The 16786-nt window shown below is 38.8% G+C and overlaps 1 protein-coding gene and 2 pseudogenes across 1 annotated transcript in view; all 3 read right to left on the reverse strand.

The window, feature by feature from the left end:
• The window catches only part of PRKAR2A (protein kinase cAMP-dependent type II regulatory subunit alpha), a 125834-nt gene that overhangs the window by 22368 nt on the left and 86680 nt on the right, over positions 1 to 16786 (reverse strand). The window contains exons 5-6 of the mRNA XM_058288617.2: positions 14096 to 14202; positions 1226 to 1379 (exon numbers count right to left, since the gene is read on the reverse strand). Coding sequence (XP_058144600.1) covers positions 1226 to 1379; positions 14096 to 14202 — 261 coding nt within the window. The remainder of the gene's footprint in view (positions 1 to 1225; positions 1380 to 14095; positions 14203 to 16786) is intronic.
• LOC139437637 (60S ribosomal export protein NMD3 pseudogene) lies at positions 10451 to 11190 on the reverse strand (annotated as a pseudogene).
• LOC111762628 (60S ribosomal export protein NMD3 pseudogene) lies at positions 11340 to 12209 on the reverse strand (annotated as a pseudogene).

Below are 16786 nucleotides of genomic sequence, written 5' to 3' on the forward strand. Positions count from 1 at the left end.
GTCCACTTCTGTTGTTGTCAGTGGCACAGGAATCTGTGTCTCTTTTTGTTGCGTCATCTTATGTCAGTTCTCCATGTGTGCAGTGCCATTCTTGGGCAGGCTGCACTTTCTTTCGCGCTGGGCGGCTCTCCCTATGGGGCACACTCCTTGCGCATTTGGCTCCCCTACACAGAGGACACCTCTGGGTGGCACGGCACTCCTTGCGTGCATCAGCAGTGCACTTGGGCCGGCTCCACACGGGTCATGGAGGCCCGGGGTTTGAACTGCGGACCTCCCATGTGGTAGACAGATGCCCTATCCATTGGGCCAAGTCCGCTTCCCCCTTAATGCATTTTAAAACACTTTATTTCCCCTTATTATTTACTGATCTGTCCTTGCGCTTTTCAATCACTGGGTCCCCAAGTATGTGATCTATTCTTAAGCCACTGTATCCTTATTTCCCAGAAGCACTCATAATTCTTTATCAGTATATCACAATAAAGTACTCTTTCATGTCTTTAAAATGTGATTTTTCATGACTTTAATATGTGATTTCATTTGAGGAAATATGTGGATGATTCTATAATATAACATTTAATTCTCTTGTAAGGTAAACTACCACAGATGTCAACATTTTAAAAGCAAGATTTCAAATTTGTACAAGGGGATAATTATTTTGTTTAACAAGGAAGATAATTATATATTTTGAAGATCTGATGGTGAAGGAAGCAAGGTAGGTCATATATAAAAGAGAGGGAACCATAGAAATGTTATGTATAGGACATTCTGGAAAAGTTCTTTTTCCCAGAATAGACAATCAGCTATTCTAATTATCTAAATCTAATGAATACTGACATGAGCCAATGAACAAGTGGATAGCTGAACATAGAGAACAGTTAGTCCTGGGAAACCTAGAGATGGAAAACACTATTGGTAGAACTTTTAAAGACACTTTCTAGGCCCTTCTCATATAAACATTATCCCCTCCAACTTGTCTCATAAAAAACATAAACAGTAAAAGTAATAAGAGCTGTACACTACCCACAATGTCCTAAGACCCAGTCCTGCCCTCATAACTTAGAGTTAATGGTTTGTTGACAAATCATCTCAGAGAACTGGAAAAATAAATTTACACAAGACTTTCAGATAACTGGCTATAAAATATGATATCAACCAACAGTCTGAGGACAGAGACCCAAAAATAAGAATACTGTGTCAAACAAGAGGAACCATTTCCCTCACTCACCAGTCCCCAAAGGGAGCCTTCTGAGGTGGCGACAATGGTAGCAGCTCTTGGGGTGTTGTACATCAGAGCTAGTTCTCCAAAACTGCCATGATTGTCATACTGACCAACAGAGCGGGTTTGATTATCTTTTGTTACTAAAATGTCATAGGTTCCCCTGGAAGAATGACAAGAAACAATTTCATTAATTGCTTCTACTAATAAATTTAAGAACTGGCAGGTGGTACATGAAGAGAAGGCAAATATAATGTACAGGCAATTTCCAACTGATTTTTGCTAGTATATAGAAATAGAGTAGATTTTTATATTTTGACCTTATATCTTGAAACCTTGCTTAACTCACATATTAGTTTTAGTAGTTTTTGGGTAGCCCCCTTGGGATTTTCTACTCAGAGCACCATGTCATCAAACAAAGTCAATTTTACTTTTTCCTTTACAATCTGTATGCCTTTTTTTTTAAAAATAGTTTTTGCCTTATTACTTTGGCTAGGACCTCCGGTACAATGCGGAATGCAATTGATGAGAGCAGATACCTTTGTGTTGTTCTTGCTAAGAAGGAAAACATTCAGTCTTTCACTGTTAAGAATGATGCTAGCTGTAGGTTTTCTACAAGTGCCTTTAAACAGGTTGGGCAAGTCCTTTCTATTCTAGTTTGTTGAGAGTTTCATCATTGAAAGAGTGTTGACTTTTATCAGATGTTTTCTCTGCATCTATTGAGATGTTCATATGTTTTTTTCTTTTCTTAGTCTTAAAAATTAGGATATAAAACTGATTAAAATGAAGATATCTAAAGAACCAAATTTTCTATCTACTCATTGGTAATGAATGCTAAATAATAATACTCAGAAACTATCAACCATTTGGGGGAAAAGGCACTCTTAACACACTACTGAAGAAAACATAAACTTAGCAAAATTTCTGCAGGATAATTAGCAACATGTAGCAAATACCTTAAAGAGACCATTTTATACAACAATTCCATTTCAAGGCATTCCACAGGAGATAATCAAAGATATTCAAAATGATTTAACTGCAGGGATGCTCACCAGGTAATATTAATAACTACAAAAATTACAATTTATTCTGCTAACATTAACCATGTAGCTACTAAACTGATGAAGTCACATGACGTAGCCACTAAAAGTGAAGATACAGAAAAATGCAGACCATGGCAAAGAAATGCTTAAGACAGATTTTTTAAAATTATTATTTTTTTATTTTTAAAGAACCTTCAGATCACATAAATGTTACATAAAAAATATAAGGGATTCCCATATGCCCCACTCCCCTCCCCTACCACAAGATAGATTTTAAAAGTTAGGCCACACAACAATATATGACACAATGTAAAAATGTAATAGTCTTACTCCATTTTTTAACAAGTCAATTTTTATTGACATTGATACACATTAATAAAGCATAAATTCATTCAATGTGTACAATATTTGGTATAATCACATAGTTGTACATTCATCACTTCAATCATTATAGTATTTTCATTATTCCAATAATAAAAAAAAAATCAGACCAAAAAAACCCCACAAACTCATCACCTCTCAGTCTCTCTGTGCTTCCCCTGCAGTACATACCTACTATTCAGTTTCTATCTGGTTTATCTGTGTTTGTATTTTGTAAAAATAGTTTTATACATGTAATATTACCCATGTTATATTTCACATGACGTTTCACTATTATAAGTCCCATATTACATTTTTGAGCTTGCCGTCTAGTAATATACGTCCTTAGACTTTCCTTTTCAACCTCTGCCAGACCCGCATACTAGCTCTGCTAGTCACAAACACCATGGTGTGCTTTCACCGTTTCCATTCATTTCCAAAGATTTACAAACAACATTGTTACCAATTCTGCAGTTTGATCCTCAGCTTTCCATTCTCTAACCTCCTATTTTCTGGTGACCTCTATTCTAGTTATTAACTACATGAGTTTACACAATATATTTAGTTCATAATAGCGTAGTCATACAGTATTTGTCCTTTTGTGTCTGGCTTGTTTCACTCAACATGTCCTCCAGGTACATCCATGCTGTCGTATGTTTTATGACTTCATTTCTTACAGCTGCATAATAGTCCATCATGTAAACAACACCAGTTTATTTACCCATTCCTCAACTGATGGATACCCAGGTTGTTTTCATCTTTTGGCAATCGTAAATAATGCCACTGTGAACATCGGTGGGCAGATGTCTGTTCCTGTCACTGCTCTAAGTTCTTCCGGTTATATACTTAGCAGCAGTATCGCCTGGTCACATGGTTAAGTCTATATTCAACTTCTTTAGGAACTGCCAAACAGTCCTCCACAGTGGCTTTACCATTCTACATTCCTGCCAGCAGTGTAAGCATCCCTATCTTTCCACATCCTCTCCAACATTTGTAATTTTTCAACTTTTTAATAGTGATCATCCTAATAGGTGTGAAATGATCTCATTGTAGTTTTGATTTGCATTTCTATAATTGCTAGTGATTTTGAAATTTTTTCATGTTTTTTTCACCATTTGTATTTCTTCAATGGTCATTTGTCTATTCAAGTCTTTTGCCCATTTTTTAATCCGTTCTTTGTCTTTTAATTAAGTTGTAGTATCTCTTTATATATCATGGATATTGAACCCTTATTGGAGATGTGATTTCCAAATATTTTCTCTCATTGAGTTGGCTATCTTTTCACCCTTTTGACAAAATCTTTTGAGGTATTAAAGTGTTTAATTTCTTCTTTTGTTGCTCGTGCTTTGGGTGTAAGGTTAAGAAACTACTGCCTACCACAAGATCTTGATGATGTTTTCCTATCTTTTCTTTTAGGAGTTTTAGAGTTGTTGCTATTATATTTAGGTCCTTGATCTATATTGAGTAAATTTTGTGTAAGGTGTGGGATAAGTGTCTTCTTTCATCCTTTTGGGTATGGGTATCCAGTTCTCCCAGCACCATTTGTTGAAAAGACTGTTCTAGCCCAGCTGGGAGGGCTCGACGGCCTTGTCAAAAAAACACTACACCATAGATGTGAGGGTCCATTTCTGAGTTCTTAATTCAGTTCCATTGGTCAATCTGTCTTTATGCCAGGACCATGCTGTTTCTACCACCATAGTGAAGTAACAGACTTTAAAGTAAGGAAAGAGAGTCCTCCAAATTCATTTTTCTTTTAAAAGAATTTTTGACTATAAATTTGATAATTGGCATTTCCATTTATGTAAAAATGGTTGTTGGGATTTTTATCGGGAGTGTGCTAAATCATTTTGGATAGAACTGACACCTTAATGATATTTGGTCTTCCAATCCATGAACATGGAATGTCCTTCCATTTATTTAAGTCTCCTTTGCTTTCTTTTAGTGATGTTTTGTAGTTTTCTGAATACAGGTCCTTAATGTCCTTGATTACGTTATTCCTAAATATTTGATTATTTTATTTATTTTTAAAGATTCATTTTATTTATCCCCTACCCACCCCCTCATTGTTTGTGCTTGCTGCGTGCTCTCTGTTTCTGCTCCTCTTCTCTTTGGGAGGTACCGGGAACCGAACCCAGGACCTTCCATGTGGAATAGAGACACTCAATCATCTGAGCCACCTCAGCTCCCTGGTTTGTTGTATCTCTCATTGTCTTTCCTCTTTTTGTCTCTTTTGTTGCATCATTTTGTTGCATCACCTTGCTGCAGCTGCCCACCATGCCAGCTCACCTTCTCCAGGAGGCACTGGGAACTGACCTGGACCTCCCATGTGGAAGGTGGAAGCCTAAATGCTTGAGTCACATCCACTTTCCTATTTCATTATTTTAGTCACTACTATAAATGCATTTCCCCCCCTCATTTCCCCCTCAGACTGTTCATTGGTAAAGAAATGCTATTAATTTTTGTGTATTAATCTTGTATCCTGCTACTTTGCTGAACTTGTCTATTTTTTCTAGTAGCTTTGTTGTAGATTTTTTCAAGATTTTCTATATATAGGATCGTATCAGAAAATAGTCAAAGTTTTACTTCTTCCTTTTCTATTTGGGTGCTTTTTATTTATCTAGCCTAATTGCTCTAGCTAAAACTTCTGGTACTGTTATTGATAACAGTGGTGACAATGGGTATCCTTGTCTTGTTCCTGAACTCAAAAGGAAAGCTTTCAGTTTTTCACACTGAGTACGATGCTAGCTGTAGGATTTTCATATATGCAATTTACCATATTGAGAAAGTGTCCTTTTATTTCTAACTTTTGGAGTGTTTTTATCAAGAAATGATGCTGTATTTTGTCAAATGTCTTTTCTGTATCAATTGAGAGGATCATGTAATCTTTATTAATGTGGTTCCATTTTTCCATTCTTTTCTCTTTCTGTTTTCCTGTCTTTTCCAGTTCAGATGTTCTGGCCTCAAAAAGTCACTTATTTTGTCTTTGAGCAATTCAATGCTGATATGTTCCTCTAATGCATTTTTAATCTCATCCAACATGTCTTTCATTCCCATAAACTCTGCTACTTTTCTTTGCACTCTTTCAAATTGTTTATGCTCATCCAATGTCTTCTTAATATCTTTTATCTCTTTAGTCATATTTTCCTTCAATTCTTTGAAATGATTTAGTAGATTTGTGTGATGATAATTGATTATAGTCTCCTCAGGATATTATTGGGTTTGTTCCTTCAGCTGAGCCATCTCTTTCTGTTTCCTAGTATGGCTTATAATTTTTTGCTGATGTCTAGGCATCTGAATATGTTGGTGAATTTACTCTGAAGGTCAATTTCTCTCTCTTGCCTAGTTTTTTTCCCTTTTTTTCCATAGCTCTTGTTTGATTTTTGGTTCAACTTATTCTAAGTCTTTAAAATATCCCAGTTTAAATTATGAAAATCAGACCACAGACTCCCTAATAGGGCAAAAATTTTCCCCCAGGGGTAGGTGTAAAGAGAGACCTAAAAGCAGATTTTCTCCTTGTAATTTCCTGGCTGGCCAGCAGATGGCGCTCGTCAGCGAACCTTTCCATGGAGGTGTTTCTTTGAATCTCCACTTTCCTGTTTCTGGTCTAGCCAGAGCTGAGATTCAAAGTGGGCTCTGCTGGCTGAATTCACTGAAGAGCAGTCCTCTGACTCACTTTCCCTCTTCCTTTTTAACAACAAAGATGTCTGTTCCCCTCTCAGTAGGGTGCCATGAGCCAGGGGTTTTATCCTGGTTTAATATCTTGAGTGTAGGGGATAATAGCCCTTCCCAGTTACTGTGGGTGTTTAGTAACTCTTATTTGTTGTTTGGGTTCTTTGTCTCTCTGTCCCTTGCCCTCCCAGGAGTTGCTCAGCACTATCCTGGTCTCCTGACTCCCAAGGCAGGTCCCTCAGACAGCTTCTGGCTTTTTCTCCATTGTTTTTTTGTTTGTTTTAACAAATCAATTTTATTGATTCTTATTAATAAAGCATACAATTTATCCAAAGTATACAATCAATGATATCTGGTATAAACACATAGTTGTGCATTCATTAATCCATTGTTTTTGTGAGAGTTGAGCACTACCTACCTACTCCAATGCCATCTTCCTGGAACTTCTTTACTCCATTTCAATGTTTGATTGCCATTAGCTTTCAGGCCTCATCATTCCACCCCCTTTCCTCTTCTGCCCTATATCTGGGTAAGCTGAAAAGACATCCCAGCCGTCTTTGGTGCAGGCAAGAAGTTCAAACAATATAAGCCCTAGCCCATGTGCAAGAGAACCCTTACCCCAGCTCCACTCCAAAACCACCGTAAAACACCTAAGTCATTTTTGGGCTTGCTTGGTAGCTACTATGCTCTCCCCAGAAAGACTCATTATATGAGTAATATACCTTTTTCATATACCCTTACTGGTATGTGTATGGCATTATCAGCCTCAATGTCCAAACCAAATTTTGGGTGGGTAGGTGGAGGGGTATATCCTGTCTCTGCCAGGTGACCACAAAAATATGGAAAAAAAACAATGGAAGGATATGCTCTGGTCATGAGATTATGACTAAATTATTTTCTTTCCTGTTCTTTTTGTTATTTTCTAAGTTTCTTACAAAGAGCCTCCGGATAGCTAATAAAGTCATCATGTATCATGATATACAAAAAGCAGAGAATAAAACCAATCATTCAAGTATAAGTTATATGGCACCAACCCTGCCCTCAAGGGAGCTCACAACTAAGTAGGGAGGCTGACCTTTATTAGACCTGGTGGACAAGGCCATGAGTGGGAAACATGGCATTTCAGAGTAAATTAATGGGCTTTTATATTCTCTGCCAGGAGACACTAGTTATTTAACTCTGGGAATAACACAAACCATTTCAGGCAGCGGCAGGGCAGAAAACCTCTCTCACTCAGGTCTTCTTTCAAATAATGGGACACATTTGTATTACTTCTGTTACCGCTATGTTTTTTGGTTTTGTTTTTTAAAGATTTTATTTATTTATTTAATTCCCCCCCCCCCCCCCCCCGGTTGTCTGTTCTCTGTGTCTGTTTGCTGTGTCTTGTTTCTTTGTCCGCTTCTGTTGTCGTCAGCGGCACGGTAAGTGTGGGCGGCGCCATTCCTGGGCAGGCTGCACTTTCTTTTGCGCTGGGCGGCTCTCCTTACGGGCGCACTCCTTGCGCGGGGGACACCCCTGCGTGGCACGGCACTCCTTGCGCACATCAGCACTGTGCATGGGCCAGCTCCACACAGGTCAAGGAGGCCCGGGGTTTGAACCGCAGACCTCCCATGTGGTAGACGGACGCCCTAACCACTGGGCCAAGTCCGTTTCCCAGTTACCACTGTTATATAATAATTATCTATTTAAGAGTTGGTCTCAGCCCCTAGACAAAGACCTTTTTTAGGTAAGGAAGTGTATCTTTTTACTTGAATGATAGTTTTTCTTACATGTTAATCACCACTTCAGTTGCATACAAAGGATAATTCTCCTCGGTTGTTACATGTGTAACAAATCACCCCTTTTGCAAACAGGCATTTCATTTTGTAAACCCGGGACATGTGCAGGTGTATTCTTATTTCCCAGATAGCAGGAGACTGTTGGGACCCTTATCTTGTTGGAGAAGTACACTGCAGGGCAAGGGGAAAAGTGGCTGCTGGAGGCAGTGATTTAACAACAACAACAATTATTCTTTCACTACTTATGGAATTTCTATGTAGGAAGAAATAGTATAACATTATTAGCATAAAGGATACGTCTTTTCTTTGAGAACATCTTTACTCTTTAAATAAAATACTTCTACTTGTAATAATTTGTCACAGGTTTTATAGGCCTAAAGGTTACCCAGGGAGTGGGAACATTTCCTGTTTTAGAACCTGAACAAGCAAAAGCTTGACAAGGGGACCAAGTGAATTTAGAGCAGCAACTTAATGGAGTTTAAAAGAACCTCCAAACAGGGAAAACAACTGGAAAAATTTGAATAAGGTCTGTATGTTAGATAATAATACCATATCAATGTTAATTTCCAATTTGCTTTTTACTGCTCAATCTCTTTATTAAGAGACATACATAGAATTAATGAATTAGCTCTTAGTTACAGCATAATTGGCAAGTCTGATCTTGCTTAGATAAGAAGGAGCTTAATATTTCATTCTCAGAAAACTTAGAAACCTAAGCTAAGATTTTTCTTTTGAGGATGTAGAAGGCATTCCTCATTCGAATTTGATTCGCAGTTTTAAAAGCATGTAGCTCATTTTTATTACTTCATCATCTATATGCTGAAATCTATTTTTTTTTTGATGGTGATATGTTCAATGATAGAAACTTACAGAGAACAAATCCCTTACTTCTCAATTTGTAAGTCAAAATTTGAAAACAAAATCTTTGAAGTGGTAAGAAGATGATTCTGGCAGCTATTGTCCAAAGCTGCTGGCACAGGCAAAAATAACAAAAATACAAATTTTAATTTAACCTTTAAATAATGAGTCTGTCTGCTCAAAATCCACAAATATTTTAAATACAGTTTCTTTCAATTCAACAAAAATCAAGATAGTTCTAAGTTTAACAGCTTTTGAAGGTGTCAATTTTACGAAAAAATTTTTAAAAGATTAACTTTCCTCATGAATGTACAGTGGTAAGCTGAACCCCAACTCATCCACCCCAAGGACAGAAAATGATCTAAAGTGGATCAAATTGAATAACGAGTTCATATTAAAAACTATTCTGGGAAACGGACTTTGGCCCAGTGGTTAGGGCGTCCGTCTACCATATGGGAGGTCCGCGGTTCAAACCCCGGGCCTCCTCGACCCGTGTGGAGCTGGCCATGCGCAATGCTGATGCGCGCAAGGAGTGCCGTGCCACTCAAGGGTGTCCCCCGCGTGGGGGAGCCCCCACACGCAAGGAGTGCGCCCGTGAGGAGAGCCGCCCAGGGTGAAAAGAAAGTGCAGCCTGCCCAGGAATGGCGCCGCCCACACTTCCTGTGCCGCTGACGACAACAGAAGCGGACAAAGAAACAAAAGCGGACAAAGAAACAAGACGCAACAAATAGACACCAAGAACAGACAACCAGGGGAGGGGGGGAAATTAAATAAATAAATAAATCTTTTTAAAAAAACAAAAAAAAAAAACAACTATTCTTTGGGAAGTAGATGTGGCTTAAGCAATTGAGCTCCTGTCTATCACATGGGAGGTCCCAGGTTCAGTTCCTGGTGCCTCCTAAAGAAAATGAGCAAGACAGAGAGCTGACACGATGGGCTGGCATGGTAAGATGATGCAATGAGACACAAGGAGGAAAACATAATGAGAGAACAACAAAGTAAGGAAGCAGAGGTGGCTCAAGTGATTAGGTGCCTCCTTCCCACAGGGATGACCTGGGTTTGGTTCCTAGTGCCTCCTAAAAGGAAGCTGAGCACACAACAAAGAGCAAGTGCAAACGACAAGGGGGTGGGGAGAGATAAATAAATAAAATAAATCATAAAAAAAAAAGACTTCATTCCTTTAAAAAAAAAATTCTTCACGCTCTTTTACTAAAACAACCAATGCAAAAAAAAAAAAAAGAGTAAAAGTTTGTTTTTTGCTTGAAGATCTAGTTAATGTCCAAGGAATCACAACTTTTGAGTTCCAAATCCAACACTAGAGTATATGAAAATACTATTGTACCTCACATAAAAACAAAAATGATAATATGGGACAAGCTCAGAAAGGACCAAAATATCAATAATAATTACATTCTCCATATCCTTTTGTTATCTAAAACTTCAAAGCTATCAATCTTTTTCAGTGCTTTGAATGAGCAATCAAAATACTTGTTTTTATTTAGGTTTAAAAGCAAATTTCTCCTCTTTCTATATGGAGGCACAAATGGAATAGATAAAAAAGATTATTTTGTCCAACTTCCTGAAGTCCACAGATGTGGAAACAGTCTACAACATGATCTCATTACATCATCATCGATGCACCTTCTTCCCCAGTGGCATCTTGGGAAATGTGAAGATCTATAAGCATCTTAGCCGGACTAATTTGAGGTGCTCCTTCATCAACCTGTTACTTTCCACAGGGATGGCTGAATCTCTATAATTGTTCACATTTTTTCTAATTGCCTCATCTTTGTCAAGATCTTCAAGGAAATCTGGTATTGCCTTTCATTATCTGTATCCCTGGTTTTCTTTCTCTCTTTGCAAGCTCGTAAGTTTCCAGTTTCTATGATGCTGACTTTGGTACTATCATAGCTCTTCCTGATTAACACCACATCTGAGACTTTATCTGCATTCATTTTGTTGATATACTCATCATTTAAGTTAGAGTTGGCCAAATCAACCCTAACACCAAGTCTCCAGGATTTAGAAGATGTTCCAAATAAATAGGACAAAAATACTGTTTATCTGTATTCATTTCAGATGTTTCCTGCACCCAGGCTTCTCCAAGGGGATGTTTATTGGACATTGTTACACTGTGTTTTATTTTTATTTATTTTAAAAAGATTTATTTTTTATTTATCTCTCCCCTTCCCCACTGCCCAGTTGTCTTTTTGCTCTCTGTGTCCATTTGCTGTATGTTCTTCTGTGACCACTTCTATCCTGATTATCAGTGGCACTGGGAATCTGTGTTTCTTTTTGTTGCGTCATCTTGTGTCCGCTCTCCGTGTGTGCGGCGCCATTCTTGGGAAGGCTGCACTTTCTTTGGCTCTGGGTGGCTCTCACCCCTGCGTGGCACGGCACTCCTTGCACACAAAGGCCAGCTCCACACGGGTCAAGGAGGCCCGGGGTTTGAACTGTGTACCTCCCATGTGGTAGGCGGATGCCCTATCCTTTGGGCCAAGTCTGCTTCCCAACACTGTGTTTTAGATCTTGGACTACACGCATTCCATCACAATGAACTCCTCTAGCTGTTTGGGATAGCAAAAACTATTGAAAGGGTGGTTCCAGAAATTGTTATCATCAATATCCGCAACTTGTGAAGTGTCTGGGTGTATAAGATGAATGGCGCCGGTTACTCGAATACACACACAAATTTGGTTCATATTTACCAGGCTTTGTGCTAATTTTGGAGACAGAGACAACATTATCCTGGCATACTGGAACTATTTCCACAGAAAATGTGCTTTTGTAATTGTGTGTTTTATTATGGATATTCTGAAAGATCAGGCTATGTGATGCCTTGTATCTGCAGAGAACTATACACTGAAGAAATACCATCTTCTGAGCATGTTGTTTTGAAGAATAGAATTTCAGGCCATCATGAATCTCTTTTGATATGAAGCATGTTCTGATGCATTCCATATTTGAAAGTCAACTGTTGAAGATAGCAGAAAAGTTTTTTTTGTGCAAGATCTTTTGTCTAACTTGAATTACAGCTTTCCAGAAATCCTTAGCTTCTACTCGATGGCAATCTCCAGACATCTGGGGCTGAACAACATAATCTACCACAAACACTTGCTGAAGGATAGTGCCATTCATTACCTCTTTTTCTTTTCTTTTAGTTAGCTTACGGCAAAGGGCAAAAGCCAATAAGCAAGTTTATTTTCACTTAAGTTAATATACATGGCTCTCTTGCATACCTCCTGTCAGAAAATGGTTAACAATCTTACGCAAAGAAACATAGGAAAAAGGAAAATGGGAAAGCCTCGAATTCATCTAAAGTGCTCATTTTAAGGTGGCTTCTTCATCTTTTCTGTAAACTGTTCTATTAGCATGGTTCACTTCAGATTATTTTAATATCATGAGCTTCCCTGATTTTCAGGCAGCAGGTACACTCACTGGGTAAGTTGCCAGGTCGCTTCCACACACAGGGCTGCAGTCCCTGGGACAGCCTGGTAGTCCATACTGGTCACAGCCAGCTGATCTCGAAGGATGTGAAGTCTTGCTGCTTCACATCCTGTAAGACCAAGGAGTTCGCTGAGAAGTCTCCGGCCAGGGGCAATAGCACTGAAGCGCTGAGAAACCAGACCATGCTTCATCCGCTGGGTGGCTGGGCATTCCATCCAGGGTTGTCGAGGCATGGGGATAAGCACAAAGAGTGGGGCAGGGGGGCAGAAAGCGGTGTAGGGGAGGGAGAGGGAGGCACAGAGAGGGGAGGGAGGCGGGGGGCAGAAGGAGGCAGAGGGGCAGAGAAGGAGGAGGAGAGAGGGACAAGGGAAGGATACTGCTACAGGGGCTGGGTGGGACAAGAGGGTCAGGGAGAGAGGGAATGAAAGGGTAATAAGCAAGGGGAAGGGGGCACAGGGAGGGAGGGAGGAAGGGAGCTGTCACCTCTTTCTGTATTGTCAGTTTAATCTCTGAGAATGGGGCTCAGTCCAAACAAAGCCTGTATCTACATACAAGCCATACCTTTTTAAACACCAAGCAAGAAGTTCCCTGGATTCTAAAGCACATTGTATCCAAGCTCCTGATGGCTGAAAATATCTTTGACATTGTTTGCAGAAAGAAATGGAGATCTGTTTCAGAATTCCTTGGCTGACATCTACTTGACTTCACAAACAGGCCACACAAATATTGGGAGGATTTGGACTCAACAGACCACCATACCCACAGCATGTGTCCAGGGGCTGCAGTTGGTGATTTTGTCATATAATGCTTTGTCCTGTACACCTTAACTTCTCCTCAGGGACCTGGTGTGCCAGCAGCCTCCGGCTTGATCCCTGGAACCTACGCAGCACTTCTAGGTAGGACCCAGATTTGTCAGAAACCCCCAGACAGAACAAACCCCACAGCTGCCTCAGCAGCTACCACCACCCACCCTACTACAGTGAAGATCTCATGAGAGGACTTGAAAATCAATTTCCAATTTTTATAATTCTTCTGTTGTAATGTAAGAGAATGTCCTTATTTTTAGGTAGTATGCACTGAGGTATTCAGAGATAAAGGGGCATTATATCTGCAAATGATTCTTAAAGAATTTGATAAAACCTATGTTGTAAAATGTTAACATTTAGGGAATATAGTTACATGAAAATTTTTTGTACCATTGGTGCAACTTTTCTATAAGTATGAAATTATTTCAAAAGAAAATAATTTTAAGTTAATCAAAAATATTGGGTGAAACAACATCTTCTTGATTTTAAACTCTGGTGAAGGTGTTCCAGGTCTGAGAAGGGACCACTAGGGCAACCCAGGGGTTACGAACAGCTCAAGAGGTCAGAACACAAGTTGAGTAAGTCACACTCACATATTTCTTTGCTCCTACATGGCTCCTACCTGGAACAGAGCCAGAAGAGGCTAGGGGAATGAGGATCGAGGCAGTGCATTTATGTGCAAAAATAGGCTGTGGCTGCAAGATGCAGGTATTCTTCAGAGATCAATTCCCTTCAATAATCGGCACATTCTGCCTGACTGTAGATGGTGGTTCCCCAAGTAAAGGATGTATTGAGGACTCAGGTCAGCAACAGACAGAGGAGCAGTGGACCCTCACAAGGATTTGGACAGCCCTAGTCCTCTTTGGGTTGAACACAAGACAAGTGTGGCCATGCAACTGCAAAGCTCCAGACTCCTACCGTTCTATGACATAAAAGTTGTCTCCATCATCTCCTTGGTCGATGACATGCTCATCAACTTTCACTCTCCTTTCAAACATGGCATCAAGGACTTGAGAAAGCTGTTCCTGCAGGGTACACACAAGGAGTGAAGATGGCTTTTACATTTGCTAAAATAAAGCAATGACCATGCTTATTCTAGTTTGTGACCAAGTGACAGAAGTCCCCATACCAAACTGCTCCCCACATTCAACCAGAAACCCTAAGCGCAGTCTGAAAGAAATGGTCTTCTGGGACCATTCAGCTTTCTGCCTCCATGTACCTCAGTACACAGCACAACAGTCAATTCTTTTGAGGCAATATTGTTTTGGAAAATCATTCCATAATTTACCCAAAAATAGGTGACCTAAATCATGGTCCCCATTATTTCAGCTGCGCTCACATGATTATCTCCTGCCTCGATGGCTCCACTATCACATGTAATGCCATGTGATGCCTCCTTGCTGTAGGTGTTGACCTTATAGGATCACCAAATCAAAAGGCCTTAGAGGTTATCTTGTGAAGCAGCATTGGTCCCATATGAAAAACAACTGCCTGTGACAAGCCCAGTACATCATTTAATCTCTCAAAGCCTCAGTTTCTTCCTATGTAAAAATAGTATAATCACTTATAACTCACAAATTTTTATGCCTAAAGGAGAAAAATCCAAAGTATTTATCATATAATAGGTATTCAATAAATGGTATCTATTATCAGATAGCTAACACTGCTTCAATCATTTGTATACAATATCTATAATTATTTTTATTTATCAATATTATCTGCCACGACCAGAAGGTAACTGTACTGATAAGTATAATAAACACAGACCAATGCTATTAAATTCTAATGGCTGAGCCTGGGACCAGGGTTCCTCTGTCAGGAAGGGAGAGCAGTGATTGTTAGAGGGGTGGTAAAGAAACGAGCTTCAACTGAAAGAGAGACTTTCTTTTCCAAGCAAAGTGTACAGACCACCTGACAAGGGAATACTTTTATTACCAGTGTAATTCTGTGAGATTTAATTTAGTGTGACTGTGCTACCTGAAAGCATCTTTTTTGGTTGCATATGTGGTAAATACTATACAAGCTAAGAATACTAGAAGGTATGGCTTACTACTCAAATGTCATCCACCTTCATGTGGAATGTGGGCCCAGTGTCACCAGAAATCTCCTGATTTTTAAAATACTGGTAACAAATTCAATGTACAATACAGACTAAACACACACATCTGTGCCTGGCTGTACTTGGCCTGGGGGTTGTCAGTTGGTAGCCTCTTATTCTAAGTAACTTTTCTTCTTCTGACTTGAGCTCTTCAAAAACATCAGTGTTTTTGAGATACAGAATAAGGTAGTGAGGGAGTTTCCAGGTTAGAGGGGACTAAAATGACATCATGACAACCATACCCAACTAGTAATTCAAGACTGAAAAAGAAAAGAAAAAATAAAAGCTATAGAGAATTTTATTGGGAACAAAATCTGATTATAGACTTTGTATAAGGTGATACTGTTACATGATTGTTAAATTTGTTAGGTTTAACAATGGTATTGTGTTACATAAATACTCTACTCCAGTATATCTACATCCCTTCCCCTTTATATATATATATCTAGAGGTACTGGGGATTGAATCTGGGACCTTGTACATGGGAAGCTGGCGCTCAACCACTGAGCTATATCCACTCCCTTATATTATTTTCTCAGAAAACATCTTTATACATTGTGTATGCCCATTAACACAGATTTTGAATATTCTTTTTCACCCATTTGCCTGTTAAGGCATATGGGGGCAGTGAAAAATAGTTACAGACAAAGGGACAATAATACAGGGCTTTATAGTTACCTATAGTAGATTTCTTTACTAACATTTCTTTATTTCTTCTTATAGTTTTATTGTTTAGTATCCTTTTATCTCAGCTTGAAAGATTTACTTTAGCATTTCTTATAGGGTATATCATCTGTTAATGAACTCTGTCAGCTTTGGTTTATCAGTAAATGTCTTCATTTCTCCTTTTTTATTAGAGAAGTTGTGGGTTTACAGAAAAATCATACATAAAATAAAGTTCTCATATATCACCCTATCATTAACACCATGCATTGGTGTGGTACACTGGTTACAACTGACGAAAACACATTTTTCTAATCCTACTAGTAACAATAGTCGATGGTTTAATTCAGGGTTCACTATTTGTGTTGTACAGTTCCATTGATTTTAGAAAATTCTTTTTCTAGTACTATGTATACAATCTAAAGTTTCCCCTTTTAACCACATTCAAAGAAACAATTCAGTGTTATTAATTATATTCACAACATTGTGCTACCATGACCAAAACTTTTCCTAAATAAAAACTCTTTGCATTTTAAGCCGTAACTTTCCATTCCCTACCGTTACACCATTCCTTGGTAACCTACATTCTAGATCCTGACTCTGTAGAGTTTGCTTATTTCAAATCAGTGAGATCATATAATGTTTGTCCTTTTGTGTTTGGCTTATTTCATTCAACATGACTTCAAGGTTCATCCATATTGTTGCATATATTAGAACTTTACTCCTTTTTACAACTGATAATATTCCATTGCATGTATATACCGTTTTATGTATATACTACATTTTTTTAATCCACTCATCTGTGGACGAACACTTGGGTTGTGTCCATTTTTTTTCACGTGTAAATA

This window comes from Dasypus novemcinctus, chromosome 26, assembly GCF_030445035.2.
Source record: "Dasypus novemcinctus isolate mDasNov1 chromosome 26, mDasNov1.1.hap2, whole genome shotgun sequence".
Taxonomy (NCBI): Eukaryota; Metazoa; Chordata; class Mammalia; order Cingulata; family Dasypodidae; genus Dasypus; species Dasypus novemcinctus.